The following is a 24,032-nucleotide window of genomic DNA, read 5'->3' as shown; positions in this document are numbered from 1 at the left end:
TTTGTCAATTCATAGTAACTTCTTGTCCAGGAGTTGATAATGTTTGAAGCTGAATGATGGGGATATGAGGGTTCATTATACTGTTCTGTCTCCTTATGTTATATATATTTGAAATTTTCCATAACAAAAAGTTAAGGGCTTCCCTGGTGGCGCAGTAGTTGAGAGTCCGCCTGCCGATGCAGGGGACACGGGTTCGTGCCCCGGTCCGGGAAGATCCCATATGCCGCGGAGCGGCTAGGCCCGTGAGCCATGGCCGCTGAGCCTGCGCGTCCGGAGCCTGTGCTCCGCAACGGGAGAGGCCACAACAGTGAGAGGCCCGCGTACCGCAAAAAAAAAAAAAAGTTAAACCATTTATATTCACCTCAAATCAAGTGAAAGTGTAGTCAAAGATGATCTTGAGGCTTCTGGCTTAGGCAAGCAGTAGATGGTGGTGCCACTCACTGGGATGGATAAAGTGGAGCTGCATCCAGTCGTGTGTGTGTGTGTGTGTGTGTGTGTGAGTGTGTGTGTGTGTGTGTGTGTGTGAGTGTTCGTGCACACATGCACTGGGGAGGGTTCTTTTTCACCCCAGTGAAACTTCTTAGAAGGCATTAATAAAGGGGATGAGACAATGAATTTAGATTTGGACATTTTTAGTTTTAGGTACCTTGAGGGCATCTTGAGTTGCTCAGTAGTTAGTAGTTACAATAAATTAAAACGTCTGCTTAGAGGAATGAGCCAGGAGAGGGTTTCTGGATGGTAATACTCCCCCTCACTATCTTTGAAAGCCTCTGTGCCGCTAACCTGACCACTGGGAACTATCTCACTATCCAGGGAGTCTGTGCAATATTGGGCCCCATCATTCCTTCCTTCACACTTTTCATCCACATTCCCCCTTCTTCCTTCCCTCCTGTGAATTTCCACCAGGGAGCGATTCATTCTTCACATCTGCAAGGCCTTGCTGTCACAGTTTCATGTTCAGCAGCAGTGTTAAGAAACATCTGGGTTCCAGTTTGTTTCCCCCACTTACCTGTAACTGCAGGCAAGTCGCTTTACCTTTCTGAACCTCAGCATCTGCCTCTGAAAACTGAGGATGATCATAGTGGCAACTTCACAGGGCTGATGTGAGGACGAATGCATATAACGGGTTTAACACAGAGCCTGGCACCGTGTAAGCGGCCACTAAATAAGAGCTATTATTATCACCAACGCTGTGCCCTCATCGCTTCTCCACCAGGACGTCACGGAGTGTTGCCGCAAGTGCAGAGCAGGCTGCCTCCTCGGAGCCCCTCCCCGCGCGGCCGCGGCCCGGGCACTGCCACAGCCGGTCCCGCTCCAACCCCTCGGTGAGTCGCCCCGCCGGGGTGCGGGGCCAGGGCCCTGTGGGCCGCACAGGGTGAGTCCAAGGCCTCGTGGTGGAGGGCGGTGCCGGGCTGGGCGCGGGTTGGCGGAGGCTGGGGCAGCGCTCTGGAACCCTGGGACCTTGGCGCAGGGATGGCGGCCGGCGAGGGGCTTTGGCCCGCTGGACTCATCGAGGCCCGAGGGTCCCGCAAGGAGGGGCCCTCCGCTGCGCTGCCACCAGTGACGCCCCCGAGAGGCTCCCGCTTCCGGGCCCGCGCCCGGCCCAAGATGGCGACCCTCCCCCACCCGCTGCCCCGCGCGCGCCTCCGCTGCTCCGGGCGCGGCCCCGCGGCCCGCGCGCTCCTGGGCGGGGGATGTTGTGATGGAGAAGCCGCCGCGGAGCCCGAACCCTGCAGCCTGAGCCACCTCCGCCACCTGGGCCTGGGGCCTCCCCGCGCAGGTAGGAGCTGCCCGTGCCGGGACCCAGCCCGGGCGGTCGGATCCCGGCCTCCAGTGGCCGGCGGACCCCGCAGCCCGAGCTCCGCGGCGGCCCGCGTCCCCCCGCCAGGCCCCATCCCCGCGCGCGGCCCTCCCACCGCGTATTCCGACTACCCTCCTGTTCTCCCCCTTACAAGGTCGGACTCTACTTCGGTCCTCACACCGTCCCCTCCCCGACCTTTACCTCCTGCCCCTCCGGGATGAACAGGGAGCGAAAACAGGGGAAGGGAAGCGAGGGGCTGTGGGGGGATGGGGGAGGGGAGGTCAAGGACTGGGAAGAGGACGTGTGGTGAGGTAAGCTCACAGGCTGCACAGATTCCTGCAGGGTCCCAGGCCTGGCATCTGTCAAGCCGCATTCTCTTGCCCTCGGCGACCGAGGGGTGTGCCCTGGGGCCGGCTGTGGCCCCGCTCGGCCAGGAGGCCTAGCACTCTGGCAGGAGCATCCATTAGGAGCAGTTTTCCCACTGCCAATTCAGAGGATATTTCGAACCTATTGAATCTGCCTGTGCGTTTCTTGCTTTCCCAGTACCTCAGAGTCCCAGCTCTCTCCACTCCTTAAAGCCAGAACCTCGTCTACACTTGATGTCTTTATTTCCTCACTTCCCATTCATTCACTTCACTCGGTCTTCTGTCTCTGGCACCCACGGCAACTGCTCAAGCCAAGGTCACTGGAGATGTCCATGTGGCCAACTCCAATGGACACTTTCCTATTATCCCCCTTCCATTTTCTAGTATTAGTGGTGTGTGTCAACTCTCCTTGAAACATTTTCCTGGTTTCTGTCCTGCAGCATTGTCTGCTCCTTCTCAATCTCATCTGCTACCTCCTTCCCCTCTCTCTAGATGCTGGTGAGGCTCTTGGTTCTTTCCTGGGCCATCTTCGCTCATTCTGCACTTTCTTCTCGGGTCCTTTATTCACTCTCAAGGCTTCAAATTTCATATATATATATATATGTATATATATGATTCTTGGATTTATACATCTTGCCCAGATCTCTTTGCTGAACTCCAGACACAATATCCAACTGGCCTCATGACATCCCCTTGGAAATCCAACAGGAATTCCAGACTTACTGATCCCAAGCTGTATTATCTTTCCTATGTTTCCTCTCTACCCCTTCTTTCAAATCTGTTCCTCCTTCAACTCTCAGAAATGGATACTTTCCAATCAGCTACCCAAGCTGGAATCCTGGGCAACATTCTAGATTAATCTCTCTCTCTCTCACTCTGTACATCTTGTGTCACCAAGTTCTGTTACATCCACTACCTAAGTATTTTACAAATCCATTCATTTCACTCCATCTCACCCACTGCTGCCAAACTTAATCTAGGCCACACCCCCCCTTTTTTCCTTGATTGCTCTGATAACATACCCTCTTGCCTACCTCCTCTTAATACTCTAACGTGGTGTTTTCCTTAAAAAAAAAAACTATCTGATCATTTATTCATTCAACAAGTATGCTTTGAGCACCTAATATATACCAGATACTGTCAGGCACTGAATATATAATTACGAGCAAAATAGACTGTGTCCTTGTCCCCATGGAGCTCACAGTCTAAGGGGAAAATCAGATAAGAATAAAATTACGAATGTAATAAATACCATGAAGGGAAAGGTGAATGGTGCCTTGAGAACACACAAGAGCACCAACTAAACTGGACTAGGAGGTAGGGAGAGAGGGTCAAGGAAGGCGTCTCTGAGAACATGACATTTGACCTAAGAGGCAAAGGAATTAGACTGAGAGGGTAGGGGAAGGAGGGTCCAGGCAGAAGGGGAATCACGTGCAGACACCTTATGGAAAGAGAGAGCATGATGTCTTCGAGGAATCAAAGGCCAGTGATGCTGGACAGCAGAGTGCCAAAGCTGGAGAGGAAGGCTGAGCCGGGCAATTTAGGGCATGTTAAGAATTTTGGTCTTAAAATCTTTGTCCTTGGTGTGGACTGTTGACGGTAGTGGAGTCGATCAAGTCCAAAAATTTTTCTTGGATAGAAAATCGTCAGTACTTGGGGATGGATTGAATGTGGGGAGTGAGGGAGAAGGTGGTGTCAAGAATGGTATTGCTACTTCTGGTTTACAGAACAGAACTGGTGGTCATGTCATTCCATGAGCCAGGATCCTGAAAGAACCAGTTAGGGTGTGGGAGAGAGAAACATGAGTGGGTATGTTGGTTTGAGAGGCCTTTGAGACATCCAAGTGGAGATGTTGAGTAGAAAGTTGAATATGTGTGTCTGGAGCTCAGATGAGAGGTCTGCAATGAAGGTGTACTTTTGGAAAGCGTCAATTTGTAGGGGGCACCTGAAGCTATGGGCATGAATGAATAGCTGTGTCGAATATGGGGTGAGAAAGAGAAAAGGACATAATAAGAACAAGCTGTGAGAAACTCCAGCGTGTAACGGCTGGCAGAGGATGAAGAGCCAGCAAAGGAGTGTAAGAAACCACCAGGCAGTAACTAGAGTGTAGGAAGAAAACCAGGAGAGGTAGTGTGTGGAAGCCATGGATGAAAGCTGGATGAGAGGCCCATGGTGTCAGATGTTGCTGAGAGTACAACCAGGATGAGGACTCCAAGTGTCTGTTGGATTAAATGAGACAGGGGTCATGTTGACCTTGGTAGGAGCTGTTACTGAAGCATGTTGAGAGTGGAAGCAGGACTGGGAAGAGTTGAAGAGTGAGACCCAGGTGAGGATATGGCAACCATGAGTGAAGACAGCTCTTTCAAGAAGTTTGCGGGTGTGGGGGAGAAAAGAGAGTAGCAAGTGGCGCTGGAAGAATGTCAGGTCAAGAAAGATTCTGTGTTTAAGTTGGGAGATAGTGGATCCCACTGAGGAGCGGTTGATTAGGTAGAAGAAAAAAATGGATTAACAGTGGCATACAATTCCTGGAAATGCATGAAAGGAAGGATTTAAGTGACAGGCGAAGCAACTGGTTTTAGGAAAAAGGAGAGAAAAGGATAGGTGCTGAGTCAGTAAGTTTGTAGGTTTGAGGATGTAAGTTTGTAGGTTTGATCATCTCTGGCTGATGGCTGCCATTTCCTCCGTGAACTGGGAGTGCGTTGGGGGTTGGGGGTCATCCTCTGAGAGGGAGGGATGGTGAAGGGGGTGGTCTAAGGAGAGTCGTGTTCTTGTCTCAGGCAGGTCTTCGCCAATGTCTCGGTCAAAGTAAGCCTCGGGCTCCTATAGTGCCCTGTTCTTTCCCCATCAAAATAGTCAATCACTTATTCAACAAATAGAGAGTGCTTAGAGCGACAGAGACTGCCATTACACTGCATTGTAATGAGTTGTTCAGTGACTGTTTCCCTGCTAGACTGTGAGCTCCTTCGGGGAACAGTCATTTCTTTATTATTCATCACTCTCCCCCCATGCTCAGCACAGTGCCTGGCATATAGTAAGTGGTCAGGTTAGAAGACCATTGACCTTGAGCAGGCCTCACCTGTCTACCCGTGTGGTCTCCTATCAGCCCCTTCAGGCTTAGTGGCCACTCTTTTAGCTCCTCCCCTGAGGGCTCCACCCAGCTCCCTGCCTTGAGCCAGAATCCATTTGGCTCTTTCCATCCTTTGAGAGGCTCCAGGTATGGGTAGCGCCAGTGAGAGGGGAGAGGTTAGGTTGTGCCCCTTCTTGAAGGTATTGGGCAGCTGGTCATCCTTTGATCTTAAAAAGTGAGGTGAAGGAGACCGCACTGCTTTGAGCCAGGCGCTCAGGCTTTAGCACTCTTCACACAGCACAACTTCCCCCTTCCCTCCCCCAGTGCTTTCTGTCCCCATGACCAGATGGGCAGGCCTGCCCTGCAGTCACCCTGGTTCTTCACTGTCCCAGCCTCACAGGGCATGTGCCCTTCCCGGACCACACTTCCAAATGCGAAGGAGGTCGGTCCTGGCCTGAGCACTGAGAAACCTGGCTCCATACACTGCTGCTTCAGAGAACGGCCTGGCATCCCTAGGATGCTCTGAGTGTGGCAGAGTCATGGGGTCTTCCATCTCCTGAAACTCATGGAGATGCCACTCAAAGGAAAAGCCTTTGAGCTAGGGTATCGGTTTAAGCTAACTCCCTCCCTCCCTTTTTTCCTAGATCTCAGGCCTCACCTGTCCAGGACCCCATCCTACTTCCTTGTCAGGGACACTTCATCATTCTCCAGCACCCTCCCTGACACTCCCATCCCCAGCCATGAGGCCACACAAGCCTGTCTCAGTGTCTATTCCCAATTAGTTCTCAGCTTCCTAGCTCCTGTTCCTCTCACCCCTCCATCCTGACCAGGGGCCCACTCTGTGCAGACGCACAGCACACACTCTTTGCTAATGGGGTGCGAAGTTGAATGAGACAGGGTCTCAGATGTTCAGACAGAATGCAGTGCTGGGTATGGTGAGCTAAGGAAGGAATGGGCGCCTGAGGATGGGGATAGGGGACTGAACAGAAAAGACTTACTGCTTAGGAGCTTTGACCGCTGAGCCAAGTAGTGAAACATGAGCAGAGGTCCTCGTAAGGGGAGACGGGATTCCGAGCCAAGGGATCAGTGTAAACAAAGAGCCGGGGCCATGTGAGTGTGACACGTTCTAGAATCCACTATACTTCCTGTGGCTGGAGTGTAAGGTGGGAAGGAGGCAGGATGGGGAGGAGGCCCGAGAGGTCACAGGCATTGGCTCAAGGAGGCTCTTGGTGATCTGCTAATGAGTACAGACATTATCCTAAAGGCAGTCAGTCATGAGCCATCTAATTTTTTGAGCTGGAGAGTGACATGATCTGGTTTCCATTTCTGGAAGATTACTGTGGTTCTGGGTAGAGACAGAGCTGTCTGTCTTTTTCATTTATGCTGGTGGCCACGAGCTTTCCCATTGCCGAGGTGGATCCATACCGAGCAGACCAGCAGGTAGTTACATGTGAGGCAGACACGTGGACAGGGACCTTCTCACATGTATTTCACAGATGTGTGCATAGCATTGTGCTAGGGTCTGAGGGGCTAGGAGTGATGGAAAGGCGAGCTGCGGCTCCTGCCCCAGGACCTGGCACTGCACCCGAGAGACGGCAGAGCCTTGCGGGGCAGCCTAAACACCTCCGGGCAGTCTGTGCTCAGGGTTGAGAGCTGCGCTGTGGAGACAGAGCACTGGGGCCATGGGTTCAAGGAGAGAAAGAACTCAGGGCACACAGGCAGGTGGAGAGTGCTCAGGTAAGAAACTGAGGAGAAGGGACTGTGCAGCGGGAGTTTGAGGGGAAGGTGTGCCTGGGGGGTGGTCGGTAGGGGAGAGTTGCATGTTGCGGGGAGGTCAGGTAGGAGGAGACCTCTGAGTGAGGGTATCAGGGAGGGGAGGATGGTGTCTAAGATGGTCAGGCGGAGACACAGTCAGATAATGGTTGGTCAGGGAGAATAAACTGTGAGGGGGTGGCCAGGGAGGGTCCAGGTAATGAGCACATTACAGTGGGGGTCAGGGAAGGAGAGAAGCCTAGCAGTGGAAGGTCAGGGAGATGGGGAGGGTGGGATGGGGCTTTGAGGGTGAGATCAATCGTTAGGGTGATGGGCTCGGCTGATCGGAGGAGAAGGTGATCCACGAAGCGCTTCTGAGGATGCAGGAGGGGGTCCGAGGGGATAGGACTGGTGGGCTTTCGCTGTGGGACAGGAGGACCCCTCACCTGAAGGGCGGGTGGAGTTTGGTTGGGGCATGGTGAGCAATGGTTGAGACACAGTAACATGACCAGAGTATGTTTTCTGAAACTGGCAGAGGAGATGCTAAATGGGGCCTGGGGCAGATGGGAGGGCAGATTCATACACTGATTCAACAAATATTTATTGAGTTCTTGCTCTGTGTCAGCACTGTGCTAAGCCCTAGGCACACTACATTGAAAAAAAAAAACAAGAAAGACAAAATCCTCACCACCATGGAACTGAAATTAGAGTCATGAGCAGACAATCATTAAACAAAGTAAATAATAAATTAGCTTGTCAGATGGTGTTGGGTGCTGGGGAGAGTTTGGGGATTGCTGGGAGGGGCCACGGTGGCCTGCAGATTTACAAAGGGTATTCAGGGAAGGCCTCACTGAAAAGGTGACATTTGGGCAAAGACCTGAAGGGCTGGAGGGTCCAGATCAAAGACTCCTGCAGTGACCCAGGCATGGGGCATTATAGGGGCTGGCAGAGGAATTGGTACCCGAGGTGAGATACTGTATAGAAACAGTCACCAAAATGTTGCTTCAACTGGTCAAAGGAACCACGAATTGGAGCTGAAGGCCCTTCCTTTATGACCTGCCTTCCCAGGACCTTGCCCTTGAGGGCTTGGTCTATGCTCATTCTCTCTTGTCCTCATGGTCCCTAGGATGGGGTGGGCTTGGGGGCTGATTGGACCCAGCGATTTATGATGATAGGAACAGAGCATGGGGAGCTCACAGTGGTGGGGTTGTGCATAGCGGTGTGGCAGGAGGAAGGGGGCAGGCAGTGTCCAGTGTCCCGAATACACGAGCCAGTCCCTCACCATCTGTGCCCCTGGCACAGCAAGCCCCAGTTGGATGAGCTGGGGGTGGGGATGCACAGAGAGCCATTGTGTGGAGTCTCTGCAGTTGGGAGTGAGGGCAAAGCAGGGGCTGGCTGTGCTATCCCAGCAAGCTCAGGGCTGGGGATTTGGGGATGGGGTGGACTGTGGGCCTGGGCCTGGTCAGTGGGGGTGTGGTTTGAGCTGGTGGTGGTGGTGATGGCAGACAGAAGTCGAGCCCAGTTATTCTCCTGGAAAATAGCTCAGCAGACACAGCAGTGTGTGCTGGCCTGCTGAGTGCAGGGAGACGAGGAGGTGCAGGGCACAGGCCTGGGACAGAAGCAGGCGTGCTGCTATCCTGACCTGGAGGCTCAACGTGGTTTCCCCTCCCCGCCTGCAGGATCTGCCAAGGCCATGTCTGTTCCATCATCCCTGAGCCAGTCGGCCATTAATGCCAACAGCCACGGAGGCCCCGCACTGAGCCTGCCCCTGCCCCTGCACGCTGCCCACAACCAACTGCTCAACGCCAAGCTGCAGGCCACGGCCGTGGGACCCAAGGACCTGCGCAGCGCGATGGGGGAGGGGGGTGGGCCCGAGCCAGGCCCCGCCAATGCCAAGTGGCTAAAGGAGGGCCAGAACCAGCTCCGGCGGGCCGCCACAGCCCACCGTGACCAGAATCGCAACGTGACCTTGACCCTGGCTGAGGAAGCCAGCCAGGAGCCCGAGATGGCACCCTTGGGCCCCAAAGGCCTGATGCACCTGTATTCTGAGCTGGAGCTCTCCGCCCACAATGCGGCCAACAGAGGGCTCCGAGGACCCGGCCTGATCATCAGCACCCAAGAGCAGGGCCCAGATGAGGGAGAGGAGAAGGCGGCAGGGGAGGCCGAGGAGGATGACGAGGAAGAGGAGGAAGAGGAGGAGGAGGACTTGTCTTCTCCCCCAGGGCTTCCAGAGCCCCTGGAGAGTGCGGAGGTGCCCCCCGGTCCCCAGGCCCTTGCAGACGGCCCCCGAGAGCACAGCAAGAGTGCCAGCCTTCTGTTTGGCATGCGGAACAGCGCAGCCAGTGACGAGGACTCGAGCTGGGCCACCTTATCCCAGGGCAGCCCCTCCTATGGCTCCCCAGAGGACACAGGTACCTTTTGGAGCTTGCTATGGGGAATGTGGGAGGGCAAGAGGGCAGAGGGTGGGTCCCTCCATACAGAGGGTCAGCCTGGGCGTGAGTCACAGAGCCTGCATCCTCAGTCCTCAGCAGGCCATGTCCAGGGTTTCCTGAAGGAAATGGTCTCTACATTCAGAGAGTGCTTGAACAAGTTGAGAGACCCATCCATCCCACACTCCTGATGGATGGTGGACTAGGTCTGCTGATGAGGCACTTACCAGGTACTGGCTCTGTGCTCAGCATTATCATACGGAATCCTCACTATAACGTGAGGTAGATACCATCATGATGCCCATACTACAGGTGACAAAAAAGAGGCCTGGAGAGGTTTAGTCCTTCCCCGGGGTCACAGACAGTCTGAGATCACAGTAGAACTGAGATCTAAACCAAGTCCAAGTGCAGACCCGAGCTCTTGGCCCTTATGCTGTCACCGATGCCTACAGCACGATGAGCTCAGGTGCACTCCGGGCTGTGTTTTAGAGGCAGCTTCTCCCCACAGAGGTCTGTTTGGAAAGAATGGGGTACTGTGTGCAGAGCACTGCACTGGACATGGCAAGAGAACTGTTTAGTCAGGAAGAAGATACCGACTAAAAGTGAGGAAACAAAGGAAGAAGAAACGTATGCTTTGTTGGGGTGGGGGGGATACATATCAGGACTCCAAGCATTGACCATTAAATGTGACCCATTTAAATAAGTTGAGTCTCTGCATTTGTTAGTGTCACATAGAGATGCAGACAGCTGAGGAGCAAAGGGCAGAGATAATGGGCTGCAGCCACAAGCCTGGGCTGGGTGTTAGTGTCAGGAAAGACTCCTCACACACCAGGCAGCAGGCACCTTACCCAGACCCCAAACTGGGGGACCTTTGCAGGGAGCATGCAGTTCAGACAAGCCAAGGGCAGCATGTCATCCCCTTTCGAAGAACTTACTATGGACATTTTCAGACATATATGAAAGTAATAGAATAACGAGCCTGATTTACCCATGACCCAGTTTCAACAATTAGCAACACGTGGCTAACCTTGCTGCATCTATACCCCCACCACTCCTGGGCCCCAGCCTAGGTTATTTTGAAGCAAATACACCCGTAAATGTTTACTCCTGCTTTTTTTTTTGGCTGCACCATGTGGCATGCGAGATCTTAGTTCCCCAACCAGGGATCGAACCCACGCCCCCTGCAGTGGAAGCTCGGAGTCTTAACCACTGGACCACCAGGGAAGTCCCCACTCATTCATGCCTTTCTGAAAGATAAAACTCTTTTGAAAAAAAATCCACAATATCAATATCAAGCCTACGGAAATTTAGCACTAATTCCTTAATATCATCGAATATCCAGTCAATGTTTACATTTCCCAGCTGTCTGATAAACGTCCTCCCCACTCTTTTTTTTTTTTTTTTTTTTTGCGGTACGCGGGCCTCTCACCGCTGTGGCCTCTCCCGTTGCGGAGCACAGGCTCCGGACGCACAGGCTCAGTGGCCATGGCTCACGGGCCCAGCCACTCCGCGGCATGTGGGATCTTCCCGGACCGGGGCACGAACCCACGTCCCCTGCATCGGCAGGCGGACTCTCAACCTCTGCGCCACCAGGGAAGCCCCTTCCCACTCTTTTTAAAACGTTTTGATTCATTGCATCAATATCCCAGTAGGAACAGACCTTTTGATAGTCAATATGTCAAGGTCTCTTTTGATCTACACGTTATTCTTCCACCTCTAGTTGTGCTCGTAGTTTTGTTGCTGTTGTTTTAATTGAAGCCACTGTGTTGTTGGCCCGGGGCTTTCCGCGGTCTGGATTTGCAGACCCTCCCTGTGTGGCATTGTACGTGTTCCTCTTCCCCTGGATTTCCTGTAAATTGGCAGTGAATTCTAGAGCCTTGATCAGGTTCAGATTTGAGGGTTTTTTTGTGTTTTGTTTTTGTAAGAACACTTCACAGGTGGTATTGAGTAATTCTACCAAAGACAAAGTCTGATTGCCTGTCTTTAGGGGGATGTTAGCGGCAGTCAGTGGTCATCGCCTGGGTCCCTTTTGCAGGGAACAACTACTACTACACTCCAGCTTGTTTTTTGTAGGGTTAGATGGGGGGGCGGGAAATGTAGTCTCAATGGAGCCAGTTCATGTAACTTTTCAAGGGAAACTGAAAATTAGATATCGCTGTGAAACATCCCAATTTCTAAATGCTAGCAACCAAGTCTGTTTTTTAAAAAAGCACCATGCAGGCCAAACAAAATCTATCTGAGGTTTACATCAGACTGCAGGTTGCTTATTTGCAACCTCTGCCTTAGGGGGTGTGAATCTGGGGCCAAGTAATGGAGAGGCTGGCTGCTCTGGGGCCCCTGAATGGTCACTGTAGTGGCCGCTCCTATGAGCTTTCTGAGAGTGGGGGGACAGAACTGCTGAAGAGCTGGGAAGGGTATGCTGGGTGTGGGCAGTGACCTCAGCAAGGGAGCGGGTGTGGCGAGAGGATGGGCAAGGATCAAGCTCTGCTGGAGGCTGTGTTAATTGAGGGTGGCAGAAGGGGCTGCATCACTGCCTCTTTTGTAACTGTGCTGCCATGACCAGGAAGGCCACAGAGGAGGTCTGGCCTCCCGTAGGAGTGTGGTAGAATTGAGCAAACATTATTTTCTCCTTCCCACCCTAGGATCTCCACAAAGTTGTTGATTGCATGCATAAGTATATGAATGAATGAATGATGACCAAATGATGAATGATGAATGAATGAACTTTCCTACCTGTGTTGGGTTCCTACTCAGTGCCAGGCCTTGTCCTAAATGCTAAGAGTACATACTGCGGGGGACAGATGTTCCTGCCCTCAACGGCACTCACAGTCTAGGGTGGAGACAGAAGTAAACAGGTAGTTTGGGCCATGGGGTGGGGGAGGTGCAGGAGGGACATCACGCACCCTGCCTGTGTGCATGGTCGGGGAGAGGGGGTGGGTCAGTTTTGAGAAGCAACCTTTACACTGATGCTGGAAGGAGGAGTGGCTGGTGCCAGGTGAAGATTCAGGGGAGGGAGGCTGGGCTCAGGGAGGATAAGGGGCGTGTCCCAGGCAGGGAGAGAGAGACCAGAGGTATGGAGGGTGGTCAGAGGTAAGGCTGAGAGGCAGGCGATTAGGGGCTCATAACAGCAAGCAAACCTTGTAGAGGAATTTGGGTTCTATCCTGAGGGCAAGGAGAAAACAATTAGAGTATTCAACTGGAGAGAAGGTTAGCATTTTGGAACAATCATTTGGGATGTAGCATGCAGCTCAGACTGGAGGAGACTAAACAGGAAGAGGGAGACCCTTCGTGAGGCTGCTGCATTGACCTAGGTAGAAGATACTAGTAGTCTGGACTACGGGCGTGCGTGGGGGTGGGGAAAGGAGAGCGTTCCTGACTCCTGAGCAAATGACTACATCTGGCTTAGCCTGGGAGGCATGCGTGGGTGAATGAATGATACACGAACCTCTGAGTGCGTGGAGGAGCGCCGGAATGAATTGGTGCAGGAGTGAAAGTGTACATTCCTGAATAAATGCGTGCTTGTGGAAGCCAAGGCCGGGGTGGGGCTGTGCTTGGAGGGAGACGTGCCAAGCTCCAGAAGGGCCTCCCAGATGGTCAAGGGGGGAGAGCGGCCCCTCTAGGACAGATCGGAAGGATGAAGCTCTTTGAAGCAGGAAGGTGCAGGCTGACAGGGATGGCAGATGGATTGGTGTGTGTGACTCGGTCAGAAGATGGTGAACTGGTCCGCAGATTCAAGGGGTCTGTGACCCTTCAGGAAGAAAGGTGTGGCTCTGGGGGGCACGGCTGCCCTGGGTGTGGGGTTCCTGGAAGGTTTGGCGGGAGAGCCCTGAAGACGATGGAGGGTCTCTGGGGAAAAGCGGGCATTCTAATTCCCTAGGGCCTGAGGGGAGGGGAGGGTGGGGGGGAAAGAGGCAGTAATGGGTACCTAGAGGCTGGATGGGCAAGAAGAGCCCCTCCTCTGTGGGCCCACCTCATTGGGAAGCTGAGGGCAGTGAGGCACCTCACCCCAATGACTCTCACATCAGGTATGCAGCCACCTTGGTGTAACCACGCCCACTCCCAGCCCTCCGTGCCTGTTTGCCCAGCAGCCTGGGTCTGGGGACTGCCTGTCCCTCAGTGCTGCCTCTTGGACCAGTCAGGATTCCTGGTTTCCCTGGTAACGGGAAGCACGTCAGCAGTCTGGGCGCTCCCAGCCGGTCCTGGTGCTGCGGTTGCCGAGGAGACGCTGCAGCCTAGCTGGGCCCTGGCAGGTGAGGGGGGTTGGTGCTGGGAAGCCCCAAGCCCGGCCTCAAGCTTGCTGGGCCCCAGCCCCTGAAGCCCACTCTCCGCTCGAACTGCTGGGCAGGTTCTGGGCAGGGGAGGGATCCCTGGGAGCCTTGAAGCCACACCCTGTTTGTATTGAGAGCTCTAGGCTTTGCAGGGCCCCAGGTAGCTGGGGTATTCCCGAAGGGCTGAGCCTCCTGGCGCCCTTAAGACTGGGCTTGACTGTGGCACTGAGGTGACCGCTTTGGGGTGGGATGGAGATTCAGGTTGGGGGGAGGGGACGCAGGATTAGAAAGAAGAGATGTGAGCAGGGAAGGCTGGGGTCTCATGAGCCCTACCCCACCCCAATGGGGTCCCCTTCCCTGGTGGTCCTGGCCCCTCCCTAGTGAGCTCCAGGCGGGGGAGGATCTTGCCTGGCAGGCGCTCTGCCCTGGTGAGAAGGGGGCGGGATGAGCTTTTCTCTGCAGCCCAGCACCAGGCTGTGAGCCCAGCTGGCTGGGCTGGAGGGGCTGTGAGGAGGGAGGGTGGAGGCAGGAGGGACTGGGAACAAGCGCCATGTTCTCCCAGGACTTCTTCCTGGCCATCGTCCTGCAGGACAGTAGCCCAGGTGAGGGGCAGCACGGGCCTGGGTATGATGTGGGGCGGGGCTGGCAGGGAGCACAGAAGTGGTGGAGGCCTGAGCTGGGCTGCAGGGCTGGAGTGGCGTGGCTCTGCCGGGGGAGGAGGGGCTATGTCACAGGTGCGTGGTGTGTGTGCATGTGCATGAAATGTTTGCCTGCATTCGTGTGTGGCAAGGGTTAGGTTGTGGATGTCTGCGGTATCTGCACACATGTGGCAGAGGTTGACATATGTTGTGTGTCTGAATGTGTATTCACTGTCTGTGTGGTACCCACACATGTTTTGGGGGTCATTGTGGGTGTGGTCTCTGCACACACATGTGGCAGGGGCTGGACTATATCGCTGTATGTGTGCACTCCTCTGTGTATGGTGGCCGCACTAGTGGATGGCTGGAGTTGGTGTGTGTGTGTCTGCCCCTGCACATGCGCGTGCACCCATATGCAGTACCTGCTGTCTGTGCAGGTATCTCCTGTGTGTGCTCACCCTTGCGTTTGTGGTGGCTGCACAGGTATGTAGTAGGGCTTGTATATGTTGTATGTCTGTGTGCACCTGTGTGTGCAGGAGCTGCTAAGTGTGTGCACCTGGCATCTGGATATGTATGACAGGAGGTCATTTGGGGTCACTCAACCTTCCCTTCTCTCTGCCTCCCTCCTTCCCTCTGTTTGGCCATATTAGCCAGGAGCAGAGCCCAGGAGGAGACCTGAGTCACGTCTCATGCTGGGGGCCCCCCATGCTGTGACTCCAGACTTCAGGCTCTAGGAGGAAGCAGGAGCCTTGTGCTGGAGCCCTTCCCCCGCCCTTCCTCCACCATGGGGTCTTGGGAGGGGACTGGGCATAGCACCCACGATCTGCTTGTTGGGTGGGCAGACCCTCACCAAGACCCCCCACCTGGCAGATTCCTTTTGGAACCCGAACGCCTTCGAGACGGATTCCGACCTGCCAGCTGGATGGATGAGGGTCCAGGACACCTCAGGGACCTACTACTGGCACATCCCAACAGGGACCACTCAGTGGGAGCCCCCGGGCCAGGCCTCCCCGTCACAGGGGAGCAGCCCCCGAGAGGAGTCCCAGGTGAGGCTCGCGGGCCTGATGGTTTTGACCCGGGGGGAGGGTGGCGCTGCTGTTGGTAGATGAGCCACCCACCCCTGGCTCCCACCCCTCCTAGCTCACCTGGACCGGCTTCGCGCATGGAGAAGGCTTCGAGGATGGAGAATTTTGGAAGGTGAGTGAGGGGGCCTCCTTCACAATGGAGGAGCTGGAGAAGGGGCATCATTTTGGTCCTGATTCCTCTCTCCCCTTCCCAAGGATGAGCCCAGTGAGGAGGCCCCGATGGATTTGGGACTGAAGGACCCTGAGGAGGGGACGTTGCCTTTCCCAGCTCAGAGCCTCAGGTAAGTGGGAAGGCATGACACAGTGGGCTGACAGTGGGATGGGTCTGTCTGGAAGGGACCTTGGGACAGCTCCCCGTTTGGGGGCCTGTACCAAGTGTTACCATCTGCCTCCAGCCCAGAGCCGTTGCCCCAAGAGGAGGAGAAGCTGCCCCCACGGAATGCCAACCCAGGGATCAAGGTTTGTTCAAGACCAATGCCCGTTCCCACGCCGGGCCCCCCTGTGTACAGGAATGCCCCTTGGGTCATGTTCTGCGGGCCTCTCTGGTCTCAGTACAGCTTGCCAGGTCCTGAGCTCTTGAAGTCTCAGCACAGACCCCTGTGTCTGAGCGGGAGGCACTTCAGTTTTTAACTCAACCAGTCCCGTGGCCTGGCAGGGGGCCGTTCCAGGCTTGGCTCAGATGCTTCCTTGACTGGCAGGGGTCTCCTCTGAGATCAGCACCCCTCCTGCAACTATATCCTGTTTGTAGAGCCTCTTAGTCTTATACCCTCCCACCCGCCGTGTTCTGAGTCAGGAACTCCTCTGGTCTCAGCAAACCTCCTTGCGTCCTGGGCTGGGAGCTCTTCCGATTTTAGCTCAGAGCCTCTTATCTCCCACCCCCTGTTTTGTGTCTGGCAGTGTTTCGCCGTGCGCTCCCTTGGCTGGGTGGAGATGACGGAGGAGGAGCTGGCCCCTGGCCGCAGCAGTGTGGCAGTCAACAATTGCATCCGTCAGCTCTCCTACCACAAAAACAATCTGCACGACCCCATGTCTGGGGGCTGGGGGGAGGTGAGGGCCTGAGCTGGCAGGGTGGCTGGGCAACGGAGAAATGAAGGGAACTGTGAGAGCTGGGAGAGCCCAGCTGCTGCCCCAAGGGCTGGGGAGGGAGGTGCACACCCACCAGGTGACAGCCTGTGAGATGGATGTGTGACTCCATGTTGGGACCTTGGGAGATGGTTGTTTAACGGCGATGGGGATGATAAAAGGAGTCTCGTTAGAGATGACAGGTGTGACCTTTACTAGAGTGAGGCTGCCGGGTGGCTGGTCCGACACCAAAGCAAGGGCCCTCGAGCTGTGGCTCACCCTCCCTCAAGCTGGAAGTGGCAAAGATCAGCCACCTTCCCAGCTGGGGCACCGCTGAGCGTCTGCTTCCTGGGCCTGCAGGGAAAGGATCTGCTGCTACAGCTGGAGGATGAGACGCTGAAGCTGGTGGAGCCGCACAGTCAGGCCCTGCTGCACGCCCAGCCCATCGTCAGCATTCGCGTGTGGGGCGTCGGGCGGGACAGCGGAAGGTGGGAGCAGGGCCAGGGATCCTGGGGGGGCGGGCAGTCAGAGTGGGGCCCTCCTCCCTAACTCTGCTCTTTGCCTCTCTTGTGCTGCCGGACCCAGAGAGAGGTACTATGCCTAATTTGCCTTGACCGTTCCTCTTCCCAAACCTGGACCAGATGCCATGAAGCACCCAAGTTCCCCTATCCTGCCCTGCCCCTCCCTGCCCGCTGTGCTCGCCCATTCTCCTCGACCTTGGCATGCTTGCCTGTCTACCCTCCGGCCAGAAGGCAGCGCCCGCAGGACCCCATCCCGAGGGCAGAAGCCCTGGAGGAGCTGCGATGGATGGGGAGGGCGTGGGTGGGGTGGAATGGGGCCCAGCACTGGAAGGCACTGGGAGATGCTGAGGTGCCCCTCCCCCCAACAGGGACTTTGCCTACGTGGCTCGCGATAAGCTGACCCAGATGCTCAAGTGCCACGTGTTTCGCTGTGAGGCACCTGCCAAGAACATCGCCACCAGCCTGCATGAGATCTGCTCTAAGGCACGGCCCCCTTCGCACCCTGGACTAGCTGCCACCTTTGCTCTACAAGGATATGGGTGGGGTCCCTGAGTCGGGGTGGGGGGCTCCAGGGCTGTGAAGCCTAACGCACCCTCCCTCGCTCTTCCCCTCCCCCTCTCCCCTTCTGCAGATCATGGCCGAACGGCGCAATGCCCGCTGCTTGGTAAATGGACTCTCTCTGGACCACTCTAAACTTGTGGATGTCCCTTTCCAAGGTCAGTGTCACAGCCCTGCCGGGTCTGTCTCAACTTTGTTGGCAAAGGTGGGGTGACCCAAGAAGAGGCACGAGCTACTGGACAGAGTGATAGAAAAATGGAGACTCAATTCTTTGGGTCAAATAAGTGGAGGGACTTCGGTTCAAGGGAGGCAGGGGGAGCGGGTGGAGGTAGGGCCTTGGCTGGGTGAATGTCCAGCTTATACCCTGGTGGTGGGGACTGGGAGTGAGCAAGATCTGCCACTATGATTGATCCTCTTCTTTCTTCCCCGCAGTGGAATTCCCAGCGCCTAAGAATGAGTTGGTACAAAAGTTCCAAGTCTATTACCTGGGGAATGTGCCTGTTGCTAAACCTGTTGGTATGTGTGTCCTTTTTCACGCAGGGACCACCTCCTTGATCCCAAAACTCTGCTCCCACCCTCTGCCTCCCGGTGCCCCTTCTACCAGACCTTCCCCCTGCTGATGTCCCCCTGCCCTTCAACATGCATCCCACCTCCTGTACTTCTGTCCCAGCTGCACTCCGTACCCTGCCTTCACTCACTGAACCCGTGAACCAGGCATATAGGGAGACCCACTCCTGAATCCCACAGAAAAGCTTTGGTTAGGTTGGGAGGCAGGTCTTCGATGACTGGAAACGCTGGAGCAGCCGGGAGCTGGGTTTGGTATGGGCTGTGAGCATCTAGAGAGGAAGCAGTGAGCATGTTTGTCAATGTGCTTTAGTGTTTGTAAAGTACTCCCTTACATGTCATTTAATTCTTGAGGATCCTGTGAGGTTGGGATTATGATGATACCCATTTTATAGATAAAGAAACCGAGGGTAGAGACTATTAGGTCCACTCTTATATTTCTAGTGCTTTTACGGTACCTGTTATTCACTTGTTCATTCACTTAGCAAATACCTATGAAGCCTACCATGTACCAGGTCCTGGGAGAACAATGGCCACAGCCCTGCTTTCATGGAGGTTACAGGAGATTACAGTGGAAAAAAAGAGGAATAAATCAAATAATCACACAAATAAATGTAAAATTACAAGTTGAGTCATTCGCTGAAGGAAAGTAGCAAGATGCTATGAAACTGTGTAGCAGAGGAGCCTCATTTAGTCTAGGGAGTCCAAAAAGACTTGAGAAAGTGACATTTGAACTGAGATTTAAAAAATGAGTAGGATCTAATGTGGCCAAGTGGAATGGAGACAGGAGTAAAGGGGGAAAGATCACTCCAGGCAGAGTGAACAGTGTGAGGACCCATCATGGGAGGCACCTTGGTACTTCAAAGGCATTGAGAGAAGGCCAGCCGTGCCAGGTGAGGCTGGGAGCTCGGCGGCAGTCAGACCCTGCGGGACCTCATAGGCCATGTTAGTGATTTGTTCTTCATCCTAAGAGCGGCAGGGAGTTATAAGAGGATTTCTCTGGCACGCGCTAGTCGTGATCATTTGAGCTGTGTAACGCTCACCTGGGCTATACCAGTGGAGAAGGCTGCTCAGCAGGTGGAGGGGGACGTCGGGAACCCAGGAGGATCTTGCAGTAGTTGTGGCCAGTAATGAGAACATCTTGGACTGTGCTAGGGCTGAAGAGGAGTGTGTGGATTCAAGAGACGGTTAGACAATTAAAGTCAGCAGGCCTTGGTGATTGGTTGGATGCGGGGTGAGGGACAGAGGCGCTAAGGCTGACCCCTGGCTTCCTGGCTTTTGGAGCTAACCAGATAGTGGTGCCATTCTCTGAAGGTAGTAAGCATTGGAAGAGGCCAATTTTGGTTTGGAGACTTGAGTTCAATTTTCAGGCATGCTGAGTTTGATATGCCTTCAGGAAGGTGAGCGGCAAACTCAAATTGGCATCTGGATTCACGGAGGAGTGGTCTGGGCTGGAGATACGAATGTGGGCATCTCTGGGTAGAGAGGTCCGCAAAGCCACGAGTGTGAAGAAGATCGAGGCCGGAAAGTGGGCAGCCACTGCGAGAAGGCAAACGAGCCTGGGCTTGGCGGTGAGCCCCTCCAACATTTAATGGACGGTGGAGGAGCAAGGTCAGAGGGGAAAAAAAGAGACGGCTTTAAGCAATGGTTGGGTGTCACGTCAAAAGACACTTAGGAAGAACTCGACAGTGTAGGGTGATTGGATAAACAAACACACAAATGAAAGAATGCCTCAGATGACATAGCCCAGGAGATGGTAGACCAAGGACTCTAACCCTGGTCATCTTCAGTTCTCTGCTCTTCCTCTCAAACCATGCTGACTAATGACCAGCACCTTACATTCAGTGAGGGAACCTTCTTAGAGAGGGTGGGGATTTAGCAGGGGTTTGAAGGAAGGCCTGGATTTGCAGAGAGGAGTGGATTGGATTCCGTGGCACTGCCGCAGATGAGAAGCTGCAGGCGAGAAAGTCCTGCTGGGGGAGCAGGAAGGAGGCGTGGCTGAGCCCTTCACCTTTGCGCTAGTTTCCTCCTCCCCCTCCCCCTCAACTTCACGCCTCTTCCAGTTACTTACTACCCTGCTCTCCTATCCACCTGCCACTCACATAAGTTCTCACCGTATTAAAGCAACTGTCTGTAGCCCTTGACGGCCCCTCTGCCGTCCCATCAGCTCAGTGGGTCTGCTCTGTTGAAGCCATGGCTTTCACACAGTAGTCCCTAAACTCACTTCATGCTTTATTTTTGTTTTTTTTTATAAATTTATTTATTTTTTTAAATTTATTTTTGGCTGCATTGGGTCTTCGTTGCTGCATGGGCTTTCTCTAGCTGCGGAGAGCGGGGTCTACTCTTCATTGTGGAGCACGGGCTCTAGGCGCACAGGCTTCAGTAGTTGGGGTGCGTGGGCTCAGTAGTTGTGGCTCGTGGGCTCTAGAGCGCAGGCTCAGTAGTTGTGGCACAGGGGCTTAGTTGCTCCGCGGCATGTGGGATCTTCCCGGACCAGGGATCGAACTGTGTCCTCTGCCTTGGCAGGCGGATTCTTAACCACTGCGCCACCAGGGAAGTCCCACTTCATGCTTTATTTATGCTCCCTTTTTAACCTCCATGAGTTTAACATTGGTCCCTCCTGAAGCTGCAATATTCACTCATAAATCATTCGTTCATCAGCAAATGACTACTGAGTGCCTGATTTGTGCCAGGCAGTACTCTAGGTTCTTGGTATGTGTTAATGAGCAAAACTGACCAAGATTCCTGCCTTCAAGTAGCTGCCATTCTATTCAGGATAGATAAAATACGTAAATTATATAGTATGTTAGAAGGCTACAACCGAGATGGAAAAAAAATAAGGATAAGGGGGATTGGGCGCTTGGGGCTTGGGTCAGGGTGTAGGTTTCAGTCCTGAGCTGTTACCAAATAGACTTTTTCCAGGCCACCTAGTTCCACTGCTTTCCCCGCCTGCATGCTGCTTCTCCCCATCCTGGGGCCAGGTGCCACCTCCACAGCTCCATCTGCTTATTAAGCAGTTTGACTTTGATGTATGGTCTACACTCATGATCTTTGAGCTTTTCCACTGACTCACATCAATGTCATTCACATCTGAGCCCTCTGCAGGCTGCCCTGGCCCACCCACTCCTGCCTGTGTTGTCACCCTTCTGTGGTTCCTGGGTTGCTTGGTTATTCCGGTTTGGGTGCATTTGCCCATGTTGCCTCGAGGGTGACTTGCTCAAGCATCTGGAATTCCTTCAGTAGATAAGCCCTGTGCTAGGACTGGGGACACAGACATGAATTAAACTTGGTTTCTGTCCTTGAGATGGCCACAGCCCAGTGTGGAGAAAGGGTTCCCAGCAGTTATAAGATGTGCTGAGAGTTGTCCCAGCAACACCCTCTCTGCCCTACAGCAGGGAAGGCCTCCCAGGTGGGCCCTGGGTGAACTCTGAAGCATGAGAATTGGGAGCTTCGCAGACAGTCAAGAGGGGAAGGGCCCTCTAGACGGAGGCTTTTCCCTCAGTTACAGTTTGTCCCTCAAGGGCATCCTCTTCTCTTACTTTGTATTCCCCATCTGCCTAGCTGGGCATTCGCCAAGATTGGATGTTAATAATGCTACATAAATCATTTGAAGCTCAGGGAGCAGTAAAATATGAAGCTTGACAGATCGGATGAGGCCAGTTTTTGGAGTACCTCATGCTTAGGAGAGGAGTTTGGCTTTGATCCAGCCAGAGGTAAGACTAGCAAGGCCAAGATGAGGGAGAACTTTCGAGGAAGATCTGTTTTCTGCCCTCGAAGGGTCCATGTGTTCTGCTCCTAGTGGGAGCCCAGAGGCACTGAAAGGGGCAAGAGGGCCCAAGAGCAGACCACAGAGGTATGTGCTTTTGCACTGGCATCGTTCACTCTAAATTCTTCACTGCGATGGTACTCAGATGACACAGCCAGCTCACGAGCAGTGCAGGGAACAGAACCCATGCCCCACCATGCCAGTGTGCTCCTGCCTTGGTTCTCTGCTGAGTACAAGCAAAAGTGGGATGCATGGGTGGAAATGTTTAACAGCAGTTTGAAGTAGAGGAGATATTGTTACAAGGGAAAGTTGATTGATCTAAAAGCCAGGAACCTGGGGTTCCTTGCCTTTTGAGCAAATCATAGAAATTACTGAGTACAGCTAAGATTTTGACAGCACTCTGGTTCTGAAACTAGGACTGTAGGCAAGGGGCAGGGGAAAGGCCTGGTTAAGAACCCAGGCTCTGGAATCAGACTGCTTGCCTTCAGATCCCCATTTCTTAGTGTGACCTAAGGTTTATTACCAGATTTCTATCAGCTTCAGTTTCCTTATCTATAAAATGAAGATAAAGGGATCTTTTGTGAGACTGTAAATGACATAGTGCACTGTAATGACTTAGCACGGTATGACACAAGAGTAAACATTCCTCAAATGGAAATCTTTAAAACAAAAATGAAGGTTGGACCTTGAGGACTGGAACGTGGAGAGCAAGGTATGGAGAGGATAGAGCTTTGGGGGGTCAGTCTGCTTAGGAGGCTGGAGAAAGAGAGTCAGTGAAGCATACCAAGCTTAGGATTCAAGGTGGAAGAGGCTAGAAAAGTGCCAGTCACTGAAGCCAAGCAGGAGAGTACCAAGGAAGGGATACAGCATCATCCAGGGCTGTAGGCTAGTGAAGTGGGGATGGAGCAAAGGCCCTGGGCTTGACTGGGCAGAGCTGGAAAGTCTAGTGTAGAGCGGGGGTATCCTCTCTCCACCTCGGGCAGTGCCATGTTCATATCCTTATCTTTCAGGGGTGGATGTGATAAATGGGGCCCTGGAATCGGTCCTGTCCTCCAGTAGCCGTGAGCAGTGGACCCCAAGTCACGTCAGCGTGGCCCCTGCCACCCTCACCATCTTGCACCAGCAGGTAAAGACCTGGGTGGAGAAGGTATGGAGGGGCCTTGCCACGGAGGGGAGACCGGGAATGAGGGGAAGGGCCGTCAGTAAGGCGGATGCACCCAGTGTAAGAGGGGCGGGCTACTCCTTTCCAACTGGCTCCCCTCCCCGCAGACGGAGGCAGTGCTGGGGGAGTGCCGAGTGCGTTTCCTGTCCTTCCTGGCTGTGGGCAGAGATGTCCACACGTTTGCATTCATCATGGCTGCCGGCCCAGCCTCCTTCTGCTGCCACATGTTCTGGTGCGAGCCCAATGCTGCCAGCCTCTCAGAGGCCGTGCAGGCTGCGTGCATGGTAAGCGGGTAGGGTGGTGGAGCGGTGGCACGCGGCCCACATGGGGCAGGCCGGAGCGTGACTGCCCCTCCCGCCTCTCTGCAGCTCCGCTACCAGAAGTGTCTGGATGCCCGCTCCCAGGCGTCCACCTCCTGCCTCCCGGCACCCCCAGCTGAGTCTGTTGCGCGGCGTGTAGGGTGGACCGTCCGCAGGGGCGTTCAGTCGCTGTGGGGCTCCCTTAAGCCCAAACGGCTGGGGGCCCACACGCCCTGAAGCCCTCAGTGCTCCCTCCACCTGCTTGTGTTGGGGCCCAGGGAACTCAAGGGCACGGGGCAGGGAGGGGCCCTCCAGGTTATTCTTAGACTTCAGGCACCCCGCCCAGAGCTGCCCCTCCCCAGTAGCTGGGGTTCCCTGCCTAGGGGCTGGGAGGGAGATCTAATCCTGCAAGGAAGTGACAATACTGGGTTGATTAGAAGAGGAACAGAAAGCAAGGCCAGCCCCAGGCTCTCCATCTCCACGTTTCTGCTGGAGCGGGAGGAACTGGTCTAGGCCAGGCCCCGTCTTCGCAGGGTCCTGCAGGGGCCGAAGGAGGGGACTGGTCCCGGCATGGGTCTCCTTCCCTTGGCTCCATGGGCACCTCTGCTGTACTGATATCACTAATAAAGTCTGCCCTGCTGAGCTGTGTGCCTTGCTGTGCCTGTACCACACCATCACTCCCGGTACCCTGATCC

The 24,032-nt window shown here is 54.3% G+C and overlaps 1 protein-coding gene across 4 annotated transcripts; it reads left to right on the top strand.

Annotated features, from left to right (window-relative positions):
* Positions 1-1,218: 1,218 nt before the first annotated feature.
* Positions 1,219-23,979, top strand: APBB1 (amyloid beta precursor protein binding family B member 1). Of its 4 annotated transcripts, none has more exons than XM_082628480.1 (14): positions 1,219-1,325; positions 8,665-9,396; positions 15,191-15,366; positions 15,461-15,517; positions 15,601-15,686; positions 15,801-15,864; positions 16,303-16,452; positions 16,828-16,955; positions 17,357-17,471; positions 17,620-17,704; positions 17,979-18,062; positions 22,887-23,002; positions 23,146-23,322; positions 23,407-23,979. In XM_082628480.1, exons 2-14 carry the CDS (start codon positions 8,679-8,681, stop codon positions 23,572-23,574), a joined length of 2,124 nt encoding a protein of 707 aa, XP_082484606.1. In that variant the 5' UTR covers positions 1,219-1,325; positions 8,665-8,678; the 3' UTR covers positions 23,575-23,979. The 4 variants fall into 4 exon arrangements, with proteins under 4 accessions (XP_082484606.1, XP_082484607.1, XP_082484605.1 ...); XM_082628481.1 differs by having other exon boundaries at positions 1,285-1,375; XM_082628479.1 differs by lacking the exon at positions 1,219-1,325 and adding an exon at positions 1,653-1,780.
* Positions 23,980-24,032: the final 53 nt, after the last annotated feature.

Source organism: Mesoplodon mirus (assembly GCF_964341445.2).
Source record: "Mesoplodon mirus genome assembly, chromosome: 7".
NCBI classification, from domain to species: domain Eukaryota; kingdom Metazoa; phylum Chordata; class Mammalia; order Artiodactyla; family Ziphiidae; genus Mesoplodon; species Mesoplodon mirus.
The sequence above is the reverse complement of the archived record's forward strand: the minus strand, read 5'-3'. Positions and strand labels throughout refer to the sequence as shown.